Source organism: Phyllobates terribilis, unplaced genomic scaffold (genome assembly GCF_046119375.1).
Source record: "Phyllobates terribilis strain yellow unplaced genomic scaffold, ASM4611937v1 Scaffold_12__6_contigs__length_324123572, whole genome shotgun sequence".
In the NCBI taxonomy this organism is placed as follows: Eukaryota; Metazoa; Chordata; class Amphibia; order Anura; family Dendrobatidae; genus Phyllobates; species Phyllobates terribilis.
Window position 1 is genome coordinate 230194392 of NW_027362772.1, and position 17683 is coordinate 230212074.

The 17683-nt window shown below is 48.3% G+C and overlaps 1 protein-coding gene across 2 annotated transcripts in view; it reads right to left on the reverse strand.

The window, feature by feature from the left end:
* Positions 1-17683, reverse strand: part of LOC141172452 (espin-like) — a 343391-nt gene that overhangs the window by 274286 nt on the left and 51422 nt on the right. For both annotated transcript variants that reach the window (XM_073656689.1, XM_073656688.1), the window contains exon 2: positions 16141-16334. In XM_073656689.1, coding sequence (XP_073512790.1) covers positions 16141-16334 — 194 coding nt within the window. The remainder of the gene's footprint in view (positions 1-16140; positions 16335-17683) is intronic.

Here is a 17683-nt window from a genome sequence, read left to right on the forward strand (position 1 = left end):
GGATGGAGTAGTGTGGCTTGGATTTGGCAGTTAGTAGGTCGTTGGTGACTTTGGTCAGGGCAGTTTCAGTCGAGTGATGCGGTCGGAAGCCAGATTGCAGGCGGTCGAAGAGGGAACAGGAGGAGAGGTGGGAGGACAGTTCAAGGTGGACATGTTGTTCTAGTAGTTTTGAGGCAAAGGGGAGAAGTGATATGGGGAGGTAGCTAGTCAGAGAGGATGGGTCAAGGGAGGGCTTTTTGAGGATGGGTGTGATTGCGGCATGTTTGAAACATGAAGGGAAGACACCGGTTGTTAGTGACAGGTTGAAGAGGTGGGTTAGGGTTGGGATGAAGACTGTGGTAAGGTTAGGGATGAGGTGAGATGGGATTGAGATTGTAGTATATTGTAAAATGATCTACCTATGAAGCCCGGCCACAATGTGACCTATGTCTAACAATTTGTGCTAAATGCTCCATTCCGATAAATTTAACTTTTTTTTTTTCAGAAATGTGGCTTTTGGCACTAATGAGAAATCTGTTCATTACAAAGCTGGAGTCCATTCAGTGTGTAGCGCCGGCGTCCCTGCCCTCTGCTAGGCAGGGACGCTGTTCCCCTCACCTCCCTGCTCCGTGCCCGGCATCCTCCTCCCGCTCTGCTGGCAGCGCGCGCTCCTTCCCGGCCACTGTGCTTAGGGCGCGCGCGCTCTCCCTCCCTCTTAAAGGGGCCGCGCGCGCCGTCCTAAGGAGTCCCCGGCCAATGGCCGGAGCACTTCACCATATATAAGGCACCTCCTCCAAAATGGAGGTGCCCGAGCAATGTTGTTGCACTGTTCTACTCTGCTTCAGCCCTCAGGTCCCGTTGCCAGTTACCTGCCAGTTACCTGCCTGATTCCTGCCAGAGTCCTGCCAGTTTGCTGTCTGTTTCCTGCCAGTTATTCCTGCTACCTGCTTGCTAGCCTGAGGTCCGACGGTCTGCCTTACAACTCCTGTCAGTCTGTCTAAGGACCAGCTTGCCCGCTCACCTGGGAGCGCACATCAGCTACCTGCCTGCTTGCTAGCCTGAGGTCCGACGGTCTGCCTTTCTACTCCTGTCAGTCTGTCTATGGACCAGCTTGCCCGCTCACCTGGGAGCGCTCCTCCGCTACCTGCCTGCTTGCCTGCCCGGAGGCTCCGCCGTCACGTGCTGTGACCACCAGCTATTCCAGAGACTCTTGCCCGCTCACCTGGGAGCGCTTCTCCGCTACCTGCCTGCTTGCCTGCCCGGAGGCTCCGCCGTCACGTGCTGTGACCACCAGCTATTCCAGAGACTCTTGCCCGCTCACCTGGGAGCGCTTCTCCGCTACCTGCCTGCTTGCCTACCTGGAGACTTCGCCGTCACGTGCTGTGACCACCTGCTATTCCAGAGACCCTCGCTTGCTCACCTGGGAGCACACATCCTCCATCTGCCTTGCTAGCCTACCTGGAGGTTCAGCCATCACAGGTCGTACCTACCCTTTACCTAGAGACTGCCCCGGTCACTTGCCGTGACCTCCAGCCCGTTCACCCAGAGACTGCCCCGGTCACTTGCCGTGACCTCCAGCCCGTTCACCCAGAGACTGCCCCGGTCACTTGCCGTGACCTCCAGCCCGTTCACCCAGAGACTGTCCCGGTCACTTGCCGTGACCTCCTGCCCGTACACCCAGAGACTGTCCCGGTCACCTGCTGTGACTGCCTGCCTGGTCGCCACCCGCTCCCTTACAAGGACCGCCCCCTTGTATAGTAGCTCAGAGGTTCCGCCTCCCAGACCCGTTACAGTTTGCTCGGGCCATGGAACCCGGTGGCACCCAAGCTCCCTCGCTCTCGGACCTCTGTCATGAACTGTCCCGTCAGAGGTCCCAACAGGAGTCCATCCTGGGTCACCTGCGGAATGTCAATTCTCGCCTGGATACTCTGACTGCTCCACCAGCAACCACCGCCAGTGCCATGACTCGCAACCCGGCAGCTCCGCTGCCCACCAATACCATGGTATCCTACCCCGGACCCCGGCTTTCTGCACCTCCTCGCTTCGGAGGCGACTCCGCCCAGGCTCGGGACTTCATAAATCAGTGCACCCTGCACTTTGAACTATTGTCCCACCAGTTTAACTCCGACCGGGCCAAAATTGCCTTCATCATGTGCCATCTCACCGGGGAGGCCCTGGCCTGGCTAAATCCTCTATGGGAGAGAGGAGACCCCCTGGTGTCCGACTTGCCTGCCTTCCTCACGGCTTTCCGGAAAGTCTTCGACGAACCCGGACGGAAGACCTCATCCGCATCATCTCTGCTACGCCTCCGTCAGGGAAGTCTCACCGTGGGCCAATATGCCATACGGTTCCGTACCCTTGCCTCGGAGCTGGCCTGGGATAACGACGCTCTGGTATCCGTCTTCTGGGAGGGTCTGTCCGGCCGTATTAAAGATGAACTTGCCGGTCGGGACATTCCTACCACTCTCGATGACCTAATAACTCTTGCCACCCGGATTGACCTACGGTTCCACGAGCGTGCCAAAGAGGTCACCCGTGAGAGGAGGTTTCCACGTCTAGCTCCTACCTTTCAGAAACCCGTCACTCCCTCCATCTCTCCCCAGGTACACTCTCCTGAGTCTATGCAGGTCGACCAGACCAAGATGGTCAAAACCCGTCAGGACTTACGCCGTGCCGAGGGGAGCTGCTTCTACTGTGGCAGTAAGGAGCACCGGATCCGTGCCTGCCCAGAGAGGTCGGGAAACGCCTGTGTCTAGGTTCGCTCAGAGAGGTCGACCTAGACAAGAATAAATCCTCTCCATCTCTGCTGCTGTCAGTTTCAATCGTCTGCGGGGAGAACCGTTATTTCGAACTAGCCCAACTGGACTCTGGAGCAGCCGGGAATCTTATTTCACAGTCCCTGGTAGAGAAATACCGCATCCCCACCAAACCTCTGGCTGTACCCTTGTCTGTTGCTGCCGTGGATGGGGGTCTCTTACCACGCCCCATCCAACTCATCACCGAATCCATTACTCTACAGGTGGGAATGCTGCATTCTGAGAGTATCTCCTTTCATGTTCTGCCTGGACTCTCTCACGCCCTCTTGCTAGGTCTACCTTGGCTCCAGAGACATGCACCCGTGCTTGACTGGCAGACCGGAGAAGTCCTTCGCTGGGGACAGGACTGCCATAAGACCTGTCTGGTTCCCGTCCATCCCGTCCGTCCTTCTCCTACCCCAGCTAATCTACCTGGACTTCCGATTCCTTATTGGTCTTATGCTGATGTCTTTAATAAAAAGGAAGCAGAGACACTACCCCCTCATAGACCATACGACTGCCCTATCGACCTGTTACCCGGTACTACTCCTCCCCGTGGGCGTATTTATCCATTATCCGCTGCTGAGACCCGGTCGATGTCCGAATATATTGAGGAGAATCTGGCCAGGGGATTCATCCGGAAATCTACCTCCCCGGCGGGAGCAGGCTTCTTCTTCGTAAAAAAGAAGGACGGCTCTCTCCGTCCCTGTATAGACTATAGAGGCCTTAACCAAATCACGGTGAAGAATAAGTACCCCCTTCCGCTCATTCCGGAGTTATTTGATCGTCTGAGAGGGGCTAGAATCTTCACCAAACTGGACCTCCGTGGGGCGTACAACCTGGTTCGTATCCGTCAGGGGGATGAATGGAAGACGGCATTCAACACCCGGGACGGCCACTATGAATATCTGGTAATGCCCTTTGGTCTCTGTAACGCTCCTGCCGTCTTTCAAGAGTTGGTCAATGACATCTTCCGGGACCTTCTCTACTCCTGCGTAGTGGTGTACCTAGACGACATCTTGGTCTTCTCTCCGGATCTCCAGACTCACCGGAGGGACGTTCGTCAGGTCCTGCTCAGGCTCAGGCAGAATCACCTCTTCGCTAAATACGAGAAGTGCCTCTTTGAGCAGACCTCGCTTCCGTTTTTGGGCTACATTATTTCTCAGACCGGCCTACGAATGGATCCAGAGAAACTGTCTGCCATCGAGAAATGGCCTCGACCGGAGGGGTTGAAGGCCATTCAGCGGTTCCTGGGCTTCGCCAACTACTACCGCCTCTTCATACCACACTTCTCTTCCCGGACTGCCCCAATTTCCGCGCTCACCCGTAAGGGTACTAATCCCAAAGAGTGGCCGCCCGAAGCAGAGGAGGCCTTTCTTTCCTTAAAACAGGCCTTCTCTTCCGCCCCGGTGCTGCATCGCCCGGACGGCAACAAGCAGTTCTTCCTGGAAGTTGACGCCTCCTCCTCTGGAGCCGGAGCGGTACTTACTCAAAAATCATCTTCCGGGAGGATGGTAACTTGCGGCTTCTTCTCTAAACTCTTCTCCTCCTCAGAGCGCAATTATTCCATAGGAGACCGAGAGTTATTGGCCATCAAACTGGCATTGGAGGAGTGGCGTTACCTGCTCGAGGGGGCTCTTCACCCGGTAATAATTTACACGGACCACAAGAACTTGGCTTACCTCCAGCATGCCCAGAGACTTAACCCGCGCCAAGCCCGGTGGTCCTTGTTTTTTGCTCGCTTTGATTTTGTTCTTCATTTTCGCCCGGCTGACAAAAACGTCAAGGCGGACGCCTTGTCTCGATCCTTTCTGGTGTCTGATCTCGAGGAAGATCCGAAACACATCATCGATCCCGCCAGAGTAATGCAGGTGGCTCCCGTGAGTCTAAATCGTCTCCCTCCCGGAAAGACGTTCGTATCAGTACCTGATCGGGAGAAGATCCTTCACTGGGGTCACTCGTCTAAACTGGCTGGCCATGCCGGTCAAAAAAAGACCCTCCAGCTTATTACCCGGCACTACTGGTGGCCTACCCTGCACAAGGACGTAATAGACTTTGTTTCTGCCTGTGTGTCCTGCGCCCGCAACAAGGTTCCGAGACATCTGCCAGCCGGTCGCCTCCTTCCGCTCCCAGTACCTGCTGCCCCCTGGCAGCATATAGCAATGGACTTTATAACAGACCTCCCAGTCTCTGCCGGTTGTACGGTCATTTGGGTGGTCGCTGACCGCTTCTCCAAGATGGCTCATTTCGTTCCCCTGCCAGGCCTCCCGTCTGCACCCGAGCTAGCTAAAGACTTTATTCGTCACATCTTCCGTCTTCATGGCCTGCCCCTCCACATCGTGTCGGATCGTGGGGTACAGTTCACCTCACGCTTCTGGAGAGCCACTTGTAAACTGCTAGACGTCACCCTGGACTTCTCTTCCGCTTACCACCCACAGTCCAATGGTCAAGTGGAGCGGATCAATCAGAACCTAACCAGTTACCTCCGGCACTTCGTTAATGCCCATCATTCAGACTGGGTGGATCTCCTACCATGGGCCGAGTTCTCTTATAACAATCACGAGAGCGAATCCTCCTCCAAATCCCCGTTTTTTGTAGTCTTCGGTCAGCATCCTCGGATTCCTTTTCCTGTCTCCACCTCTGTGGACAACCCGGCTGCGGAATCTCTCGTTGGCAAATTTTCCTCCATTTGGGAGAGTACCCGATCCGCACTCCTTCAGTCGTCCGAACGGATGAAAAGACACGCTGACAAAAAACACCTGGATCCTCCACAATTTCGTCCCGGAGATAAAGTCTGGCTCTCATCTAAATATGTCCGAGTCAAGATACCTTCTTACAAGTTAGGGCCTCGGTTCATCGGCCCCCTGGAGGTCATCAGTCAGATCAACCCGGTGGCCTATAAATTGAAACTCCCGGCCAACTTACGGATCCCTAACTCCTTCCATGTATCTCTCCTCAAACCTGTGGTACTTAACTCTTTTTCCAAGTCTACAGGTACGCCTCCTGCTCCGGTTTCTGCTGAGGACGAGTTTGAGGTAGAGAACATTCTTGCCACCAAAAGGGTAAGAGGAAAGACCTTTTTTCTAGTAGATTGGAAGGGGTTTGGTCCTGAGGAGAGAACGTGGGAGCCCCGGGAGAACATCCATGCCCCTCTTATCCTTGCTAAATTTCTGTCTGGCCTAAAAAAGGGGGGGCCTAAAGGGGGGGGGTACTGTAGCGCCGGCGTCCCTGCCCTCTGCTAGGCAGGGACGCTGTTCCCCTCACCTCCCTGCTCCGTGCCCGGCGTCCTCCTCCCGCTCTGCTGGCAGCGCGCGCTCCTTCCCGGCCACTGTGCTTAGGGCGCGCGCGCGCGCTCTCCCTCCCTCTTAAAGGGGCCGCGCGCGCCGTCCTAAGGAGTCCCCGGCCAATGGCCGGAGGACTTCACCATATATAAGGCACCTCCTCCAAAATGGAGGTGCCCGAGCAATGTTGTTGCACTGTTCTACTCTGCTTTAGCCCTCAGGTCCCGTTGCCAGTTACCTGCCAGTTACCTGCCTGATTCCTGCCAGAGTCCTGCCAGTTTGCTGTCTGTTTCCTGCCAGTTATTCCTGCTACCTGCTTGCTAGCCTGAGGTCCGACGGTCTGCCTTACAACTCCTGTCAGTCTGTCTAAGGACCAGCTTGCCCGCTCACCTGGGAGCGCACATCAGCTACCTGCCTGCTTGCTAGCCTGAGGTCCGACGGTCTGCCTTTCTACTCCTGTCAGTCTGTCTATGGACCAGCTTGCCCGCTCACCTGGGAGCGCTCCTCCGCTACCTGCCTGCTTGCCTGCCCGGAGGCTCCGCCGTCACGTGCTGTGACCACCAGCTATTCCAGAGACTCTTGCCCGCTCACCTGGGAGCGCTTCTCCGCTACCTGCCTGCTTGCCTGCCCGGAGGCTCCGCCGTCACGTGCTGTGACCACCAGCTATTCCAGAGACTCTTGCCCGCTCACCTGGGAGCGCTTCTCCGCTACCTGCCTGCTTGCCTACCTGGAGGCTTCGCCGTCACGTGCTGTGACCACCTGCTATTCCAGAGACTCTCGCTTGCTCACCTGGGAGCACACATCCTCCATCTGCCTTGCTAGCCTACCTGGAGGTTCAGCCATCACAGGTCGTACCTACCCTTTACCTAGAGACTGCCCCGGTCACTTGCCGTGACCTCCAGCCCGTTCACCCAGAGACTGCCCCGGTCACTTGCCGTGACCTCCAGCCCGTTCACCCAGAGACTGCCCCGGTCACTTGCCGTGACCTCCAGCCCGTTCACCCAGAGACTGTCCCGGTCACTTGCCGTGACCTCCTGCCCGTACACCCAGAGACTGTCCCGGTCACCTGCTGTGACTGCCTGCCTGGTCGCCACCCGCTCCCTTACAAGGACCGCCCCCTTGTATAGTAGCTCAGAGGTTCCGCCTCCCAGACCCGTTACACAGTGCTTGATTACAGGGTCAGACTGACGTATTAAAGTACAGAGGATCCATCGCTGAACCCAGGCTCTTACAAAATCATTGTCCTCAATGGCCCAGCAAATGACAACCCCATATGAAGGCGATCCCTCAACCCCCTCCCCCTCCCACCACCAGGTCACTCATCTTTGCACCTACTAGACATTAATGGAAATTTATACTTTTTGGAATTTTTATTGCTTTGTATGGGGAGGAAAAGTAAGTGTGACTCCCAGGAAAGTCTCTTCATGGGTCTCTACTCTTAGGTGGTTGCCATCTAAGCAATTCACTATTTAAAGGACGGCACACTTGAAGGGGTAGTCTCATCTCCAAGATCCTATCCCAATACTGTATTTATAGGTGTAATAATAATAATAATATTAACAATACCTCCAATTAGAAATGTAGTATAGTTTTTCTGATTCGCTATGTGTTTTTCCTCATGTGCAGGCATTGCATGACCTTAGGTATCTATGGCTACGACCACTCATTGTGACAGTTAGCTAGTTGCTGGAGGTCGTAACCATGGATACCTAAGGTCCTGCAGTTCCTGCACATGAGGAAGGAGACATAGCGAATCAGAAAAACTATACTACATTTGTAATTGGAGATATTTGCTGATATTATTATTACACCTACTACATATTGGGGTAGGATCTTGGAGATGGGAATACCCCTTTACATTTTTTGCATTGTTATTATTGTTGTTGACCGGCTTGGAAAATGAGACTTCAGCGGAGAAGCTCCCTGAATTGTTTTGCCGGGGGTCACCGATATCTACACATGATGGAAGCTGGGATGTCTGTGTATTGGTTACATCTTATTAATTTACTACAGGTCAGCCTCGGCGTTGCCATGACGGTTACAAACAATACAGTCTGGAAAGACGGCGCTCGTTATCGTTGACTGTCACTACCTAAGCTGATTAAGAATTAACAAGAAAGCGCTGCAGACCACGCACCGAACTCGCAGCATCAGGTTTAGAGTGTGCCTGCAGCCATATGGTGGCACGACACAAAGACTCGCCGGAGATAACCGGCCTCTGGGACGCAGATCATCAGAGGTAATAACATGGCAGAGGCTTCACAGACAATTAAAGGACCCCGAGCTCTGGGAACGTCACAGGGAAGGGACAGACTGTACTGAATCCGGCCATACTGTACACGAGACATTTGTGAACGGCCAAAAAGGGCAATTCAGACCATTTTCTGCTGACGATCTGCACATTTTTGTGAAACGAGAAGTGTGACAGAAGAAGAAAGAGCAAATATGGGTCGAAAAGCTGATCTGCCACATTGTAATATCATCGTCGTTGTTTAAGTCAAACATACTCCCAAAGTACAGAGAACAATAGTGCCTCCATATCAAAGGCAGGAAAAGTACCTCCATAATTGAACAACAGTGCCCCCATAATAGAGAGTCACACTAACCCCATAATGAAGAGAGGAACAGTACCTCCATAACAGAGAAACAGTACCTCCATAAGAGTTAGACTGACCCCATAATGAAGAGAGGAAAAGTACCTCTATAATAGAACAACCGTGCCCCCATGATAGAGAGTCACATTGAACCCATAATGAAGAGTGGAAAAGTACCTCCATAATAGAACAGTGTCCCCATAATAGAGTCACACTGATCCTATAATGGAGAGGAAAAGTACCTCCATAATAGAACAACAATGCCCCCATAATAGAGTCACACTGATCCTATAATGAAGAGAGGAAACGTACCTCCACAGTAGAACAACAGTGCCCCCATAATAGTCACACTGACCCTATAATGAAGAGAGGAACAGTACCTCCATAATAAAGAAACAGTGCCCCCATAAAAAGAGCCACAGTGCCCCTATAATAATTTCACTTTGCCGCCATAATAAAGACAGGCACATTGCCATCATAATGACGAGGAACAGTGCCCCCGTAAAGAGAGCCACAGTGCCCCCATAATAAAGCCATCATGACACCATAATAAAGACTGACACAGTTCCTCCATAATAAAGAAAGGAACAGTACCTCCACAATGGAGCAACAGTGCTGCCATAATAGAGAGAGTCACCAATAAGGAGAGAGATACGGTGCTCTCATAATCAAAAGTGCAACAATGATCAAATAATAAAGATGCCTACAGTGTCGCCCATAATGAAGACAGCCACAGCACAATGCAGCCATAATAAATAGAGAAATAGTACCTCCATAATAGAGCAATAGCATTCCCATAATAGAGAGCCACAGAGCCCCCATGATCAAGAGAGCAATTATATCCCCATAATAAAGATGACTACAGTGCCCTATAGTAAAGAGAGCTACAGTGCCCCGTTAATAAAGAAAGTGACGCGCCCCCTGGGCTGTGGGGTACTCGGCAGCCGGGCCTCTGGTTGCCGGGGGATATCACGGTGGCTGGCCCAGTCCGTGACCCAGGGCAGTCAGTAAAAAGGGGAAGCTTTATAGGGGATTTGGGAAAGTGTTCCTGACGCCACCTGTGGATCGCGGCTAAAGGGAGCCGCCACTGCGGAGCAGTCCTCTGGAGCTGGTGTTACGGCAGCAGGGATGGTGTGGCTCTCCACAGGAAGAGCTTGCTCCAGGGCAGTGTAGGTAGTGTTGCGTTGTAGTGCGGTGAGGGAAGGGTGGCGCAGATAAAGAATGGACGGAGGCAGTGTGGTGCAGTCATCTGAGTCTTTACTCACAGTTCTTATGACAGTTCCACTGGTGCACTGTACAGTTGTCGGCCTCCCACGTCGCGCTGCGTTCTCCAGGCAGGGTTCAGCACTTCCTCAGGCAGATTAGGAGTACCGGACAGAACCCCACTTTCTTGTGTTCCTAGCTAGACCGACTTCACGCTGGGTCTTTCTCCCTCCTGCCCTGCGCTGCCCACTCTCAATCCCGCTCGGGTGCTCTGAAGTCCCTCCTGTGCGTCGGAGTTCCCGGACCTGCTTGACCCTCCTGGGGATTAGAATGAGGCTTCGGCAACTGACTATATAAGCCAGAAGCCTCTGATTTTTCCAGCCGGGACTTGAAGTACACGACTGGGCCAGGGGCCGGTCCCCTTCTTGCGGCCTACGATCCCTCTGTCTTCTGACAGATTCGGGGCGTACAGGTGCCTTCCTGCACTCGCCGTACCCAATAGGATCCCTTCTTAAACGGAGCCTACTCCTCTGCTCCCCACCTGGGCCTCTATCACTAGGCCCTGACTTGCGGAGCAGAGCTCCTACTGAGACTCTGCTCCCGGACTGTTCTTCTGAACTGTCCTACCGAACTCAACTCATCTTATCTGCCACCCTAAGATGTCTTCCCTTTATATACCTACTACTATGGTGCTCCCCTAAACTACTTCCTCCATCTACACCCACTACTGGTTCCCCCCTACCTCTGGGTTCCCCCCACTCCAGCCAGGGTCAGGGCTCAGCAGAAACATACATTGCGTCTAGCACTTCCAGCCGGCCTGGAGCAGTGTAGTGTTGGATGCAGGTGTTGGGGTTCCGTGCAGCACTCCCTCCTTACCTGAGAGCAGGAGACACCACACCTCTGGGTGAGGTGCAGTACCTCTGTGGCGACTGAACCCTCAGGGGAAGCACAAAACAGTACATCCATAATAAATCAACAGCATTCCCATAATAAAGTCGCATAGTCACCATAATGCAGAGAGCCACAATGCCCTAATAATGAAGTCATTCTTAATCCCATAATAACAGCAATCACAGTGTCCCCGTAATAGACAGTCACAGTGAGTCAATATAAAGAGAGCCAAACTTACCCCCATAATAAAGCTAACCACACTGCCCCGATAAAAAGAAAGTCACAGTGCCGCAAGAGCTCCAATAATGATGGCAACAGCGCTCCCCTATTAAAGACACCCCCACATACTCAGCTGGCATCACTGATACCATCATGGTAAAACAGCACTGAGATGGGTCCAGTCATTGCACCTACACAGCGCGGACTTATAAACGAAGTAAATATTATATACTCTTATAGATATGCTGAGTACCTTGTGAGCACCTTGCCTGGTTCCCCCGGCCTGGCTTCCAGTGTGTTAGTAAATCCTCAATCACGTCAGCTTTTTCTGCGTACGAAAAAACAGATTGATTGTCCATCCAGCTTTACCATCGGTTTGGAATCTTTTTCTCTCGTATGCAAAACCCAACAAAAATTCATAAAGGTTTCCAAACTTCCCGTACCCATTAGTCAATGGAAAACCAACAAAGACAGCCATAGTGCTTCAATAACAGCCACCATGTCCCCATAATAAAGACAGCCAGAGTACCCCCATACAAAGATAGCCACAGTGCTCCCATAATAGTCACAGAGCTTCAATAATAGTCGCAGTGCCCCCATAATAGACAGCCATCAAGTCCCCAAAATAAAGACAGCCACAGTACCCCCAAAGATAGCCACAATGCCCCCATAATAGAGAGCCACTATGTCCCCATAATAAAGACAGCCACAGTACACCCAAAAATGGACACAGTGCTCCCATAATAAAGAGAGCCACAGTGCCCCCATAATGCAGTATAATAAAGATTATAATAAACCCCAGTACTGTTGGGGGATGTCTTGTCAGTCACTGGTTGTCTTGAAATCAACGGTGTTCTAACCAGGGTTGGCAACTTTATTTTTTATTTTTTTCTGGATAGCTTCTCAAAAAATCACAGACAAACAATATTTTTATGGATGCATTAGAAAACCATAATAAACCATTAAGATTTTAAGTGATCCATATCTACAGCCCATAATTCTTATATGTAGACATCAGTTGCAGTCACTGTAAACTGTAAAATGCTGATAATTACAGTCATAATAATTTGTATGAGTTTTCTCAGTTTAAAAAAAAAATCACGAGCGCGACTAATCTTTTTACGGACAGGGAAAAAAATGTGCCCTATTTATACAGATGGTTCAGGAATTTCTGGACTGTTGGCAACCCTGGTTCTAGCCCCTTTGTCTATGTTTTCTCATACATGTGCTGGATCTAATGCATGTATATAAATGCTCCCTGTCCTGATGGTTGAAGTAGGGTGTATCTATAAGGAAGTGAACAAGAGAGAAGATGAGTAGAGTTGATGCCTAACTGAGTAACTGCAAGGGAACACCGCTGGTCAAAGGTGAAAGTAAAGAAGGAATTATAGAAGTAGGAACCAAATAGTGGGAACCTATGTTCCCATAGGAAGAGATTAGAGATGGCACCAGGTCAGGGGACACCTGTGTCACAGTTACTAATTATAAGAGGCCTGGCCAAGAAGGGGCAGCTGGCACCAGAACCTGTACCAGGACAAGGTCATGTGCTGGTAGGTGGGCTTTCAAACACAGAAAGGTCCGACAGTGATCAGATGTGGAAGAGCCGTGAGGAAGATTTGTTCCCTGTGCCAGTAAAAAGACCGTAAGCAGCGCCAGTAGAAGACCGTGACCAGATCTGAACCAGATCCGGCTGTAGGCCGTTACTTCCAACGCAGACATATGGAACAGGGTGTGGGCTGGGGTCGTGCTTCAGGGAACGGAGACAGTCAGTGCGACGAGAACAATGTGTAAATCGTGTTAGTTAAGTACCACTGTCTCCTCATTGTTTGCGTTGTTGCATCTAAGTAACCTGCTTACACATCACATAATTTGCTGTAGTGCCATATAAACACTCAACTGTAGGAATTCATATTAAACATGTATTTATTCTATGCTGTGCCCCTATTACTCCTCCTGTAAATGTAGCCAGATATTACCAATAACATGAGCCGCTTCCCTATACATTCTGACACTGTCCATTCAATGCTGCCATTACGGCCCCGAACAAAAATGTTACGGTTCATTTATGAACTTATTCATACATTTCCAGGAGGAGTAATTCTCCAGAATTGTAATTTAATGGGGAATACAAGTATTTTTTTTAAAGAGACAGGTCATGAGAATTGACAGGTTTTCTTTAAGTAACCAATTTATTACTATGTACTTAATTGCATTAACATCAGCTGCCGAGACGCTGGAAAACAAAGCCATGGAAAAATCTGCAGATATAATTAGTGTTAATTTGTGCCCTGATCACACAATCCTCCTTATGCGTGCATCCACATAAAATCAAATGATCCATCGGTCTATTGAGCCCTTAATTGTGATGAAGATGGAATTTCAAGGTTTGTAAAAGAAACTATCATCATCCACAGGAAGCATTGTGCAGAGAAAGCTCCTACCCAGGATAAATAATTCATGTGGGTTCTATACTACAACGCCAGGTGACTAGTGCAAAAGCAGGTGAGAAACATAAAATACAGCACGTGAATGCAAAGAGGTAACATAAATACATGTATCAAGGAGCAAATACAGAAATCCATCACTCGTCACACAGCACTGTACCAGCAATGTCCTATGTATCCCTTTCCAAGTGTTAGATGGTTATCACTTTCCTTAGTCTTTAACATCAAACCCCTACAAAAACCTAAGTTCTAGGAGGGTACACTGTTTTTGTCCATGTTAAAGGGGCATTCTTATTTCATACGGTGATGATGGCATATAGCTAGGGTATGGCATCACTTTATGACTGGCAAAAGTGCAACCATTGGGACTCCACTGATCCAAGAGAATGAAGGGTCCGCAGGGCTACGCTGGTTCCCTTTCACAGTTTCTATGTGCATGTACGATTTTTTTCCTTGGACCGAGTGGTCTACAGAGAAAATCCAAAATATGTCCGATTTTGATCTGAGTGTCGGATCAAAGTCGGCAATGGAAGTCTATTGAAAGTCCATGAAGAAAAATTGGATGACATCGGAGTGCTGCCCAATTTTCACGGACTGACAGAAAGGAGAAGGTGGAGATACTTTTTTTTTCTGTCCACCTCCAAGAAAAACTGATGTCACTCTGATCAAACTCCGATCAGAATAATCTGACCATTTTTCTCAGATGTGGAGAAAAGAGTCGTGTGACCCCAAGACTATCGGGTTGGGGGAGAGCGACCGGTGGCAGCCCCATGCATACTTAGACTGTGAAATTAACTATACACAGGATCGGCCGGTGCCCAAACAGTCAGACCCCCGACTAATGGAAAAGTAATGTCATATCCTAGCAATATGGCACATTCCGCCATGACTGTACATGACGTGAAAAGTTCTTTTAGAAATAATAGATTATTGGTGAAATAGCCCAAAAAAGTTGTTGGTGGAGAAGTTTTATCATTTTTTGGGCTTTTTCTCCAATGATTTATTCTTAAAAGGGGTGTAAAAGTGAGGACCTTTTACAAGGCCAACACAAAAAAAATAAATAGTGGCATGCTACAATGGACTCTGCACATACAGAGATATAATGATGATGAAGATATCTGTATACATATGAATATATCCATAATACATTAGCTTCCATGTCAGAATGTAAGTGGGTTACTCAAATCCACAACAGTTATTCTTACCCACAACCTATCTCTAACCTTCTTCCTCGGGCATCAAAAGATAAATTAATTTGTATATAAAGTTGGCTCAAAAAAAAATAAAAATGTAGATATGACTGCAATGAACATCATTATCCCTAATTCCTTCCTTTCACTCCTAGGGTTGCAGGAAGCTGAGATATGAGAAGCTGATTTATGGGATTCTACTGTAGTGTTCCTCCAGCCATCCCTCAGCCGATGAGACATTTAGCTCAGGTCTAACCAGGTATTACGATCCGAGCACAGTCCGTGTTACATAAAACATGGAGACCTGGGGTTTTTCTTTCTTTCACCAACACATGATGGTTCTGTAGGACCCCAAATAATCTATTGCTTTTCTGCTAACCTTAAAGAGACACTAGTTTGTTCACAATAGGAAAAAAATACTTGTGGTCGCTGGTCAACATACTGGACCTGCATTACAATAAAATACGTTTTTCTCTGAAACGCTGCAAGATAACTAATCAGGGGTGGGTTCCCGCAGGCTTCTCCCTGCTCGCTCAGCCCGGTCTCTTCCTATAAACACACACAGGGAAAGACCTGTCAATCAAGCTAAGAAAGTGAGGAGAAGCCTGCGGGACACACCTCAAATATGGTCTTCTCTGAAACATTGAAGGGCTTCAGAGTAAAACATATATGACTGTAATATATAAGCCGATCTCTTCATGGGTCTAGTCCCATCCATATAATTTGTAGTCTACACTTGGTATATGCACCAGGAATGCTCCTAAAACCCTCCAGACTTACCCCTAGGCCAGCTGTACTGTTCTCTAAAGAGAGACATGGTGAAAGGCATATACCCATTTGTATACTATTTGGAGACAATAGTCTATGTATGGAATGGTTATTTTAGAGACTTCTGTCAGGGGTCTACATAAGGGAATGCCCCAAACATATAGCTTTGACAAAATAAAAAAAATAAATAAATGAGAACAAACCCTTAAGTAGCTCTGCCATAAGGAGAACGCACGTAACAACTCCTTATATCTCAGTTTCCGGGGGCCTTTGTGACTGTGATGGGGTGTTATTAGGGATTTACTCTTAGGGTATGTTCACATATTTAGTATTTGCAGCAGATTTTTTTGGCCATAGTGTTGGCAGGAAAAATGCTACATAAAATACACTCGCTTTTGGTGCGTTTTTACATGAGTTTTTTTTCCCATTCATTTGAATGGGTGAAAAACACTTCAAGAATGCTTAAAGAGTTGACCTGCTGCAGATTTGACAATATCGCTTTGATGGTTCAAAACTGCAAGGAAAAATTAAGCAGCAGAAATCCCATTCACTTTGTTAGTACTGTGAAATGTTACATTTTTCCACGGCAAAAATGCACGGAAAAAAATGCAACATGTAAACAAGCCTTAGATAACATAGTTGTTTTTTTTTTACGAGTGTTTCAATCCATGAAAACAGAATGATGAATACAATATAAAAAACAGGAGTAGAACTTCTTAGCGGATGGACAAATAGATAATATTAAGGAGGACATAGAGAAGCCGTGGGGATCTTACTTTGGACAGTACTCTATGAGATGTTGCAATGTGGGGAGATCTCCTTTGGCCGCTGCGTAATGTACAGGAAGTGCTCCAGTGTCTGTAGCTACCATCGCGTCATTCGTTCCAAACCGTAACAACCAACCAATTATTTCATGGTGGCCAAACCTGGCGGCTAAGTGCAGAATAGTGGCACCAGAATTGTCCTTGTCCTGAAAGATGGAAAAAAAATATTACAGAATGAACTTCAACTGCAATATATATTTATAGCATTAAAACACGTGTTCACAAAAGCTAAAAGTGTAAGTATCACTACAAAGTTTTCCCGAAAAACCTGCAGCTTAACTGATTCATTGTATTTTCTCAATATTTCGAGCCATAGAGTTTTGTTTCTTTAGGACAGAGCATTGTTGCTTTATTCCTTCTATTTTTTGTTATCTGGTATAACCATTAAAGTGAATCTGAAGCAGAATTTCACCCCCCAAACTATTTATATGTGCATGTAGAAATAAAACTACACGCTATGTAAAATTTTGAACAGAATTTATTTTGTTATTGTATTGTTCATTGATACCCTAAATGTAAAGTTAAGCATCTTTATAAATACTCTTTATTAAAATGTTTGCACCATTCTTCTGCTATATAAAGTCTTTTATCTAGCTGAGTGCATTGCAAAATGTTACAAATTCATTATAGCTCCTGCTCATGTTCTGCTTTCCTCTTCTCTTTTTCTTGTTCACAAATCTCCAAAATGTGGAGAGAGGGGAAAGCATGTACAATCTCATGGACGGCAGAGAAAACAGGCTATAGAAAAGGAGGAAAACACATAGAGAGGAAATAAGTGCAATATTAGAGCTGTGCTTATACATTAAAGCCACAGTAGCACCCTGAATGCACATAGACCTCACATCCAGCCTATATTACTGGGAGTGACGCTCATTTCTCAGATACAGCCTATATTGCTGGGAGAGACAATCCCAGAAGAGAAGCTTGTATCAGGCTGCTAACGGCATATCAGGGGGGAGATCTGAAAATGAATAAAGGAATGAAGATTGCAGAATGAAACTTAGTGCAATCTTATTACATAAAGGTAACCACTAACATAGGTAAAAGTCATTTTTTCCATGTCAAAGGTGTCTATAGCCTTAATGTCTGTGTTCACTATTGATGTAGATTAATGGATCTAAAACATTTTGCAGATCAGCAGTAAAAACCATGAGAATGCAAGCCAATTACATTCTTCCGCACCCTCCTGCCTCAAAACGTTCGCCAAATTAGTCAGAAATACCCATTTTTATTCAAATAAGGGTAAACATTATACATTTTGTTGTCTGGTTTCTGAGACACTCCTGAACACAATACACAGCATATATTATGAGCCTTGTCTATAGATACTATTACAAAAAAGGACTAACGCTGTTACCCATAGCAACCGATTAGATGTTAGCTTTAATTTTTTTTTGTACAGTAACTTGCGCAGAATTAAAGCTGGTTGCTATGGTAACACCTCCAGGCCGCCTTGGTTTCATTCATTTTAACACTAGGCCCAAAAACTATTTCA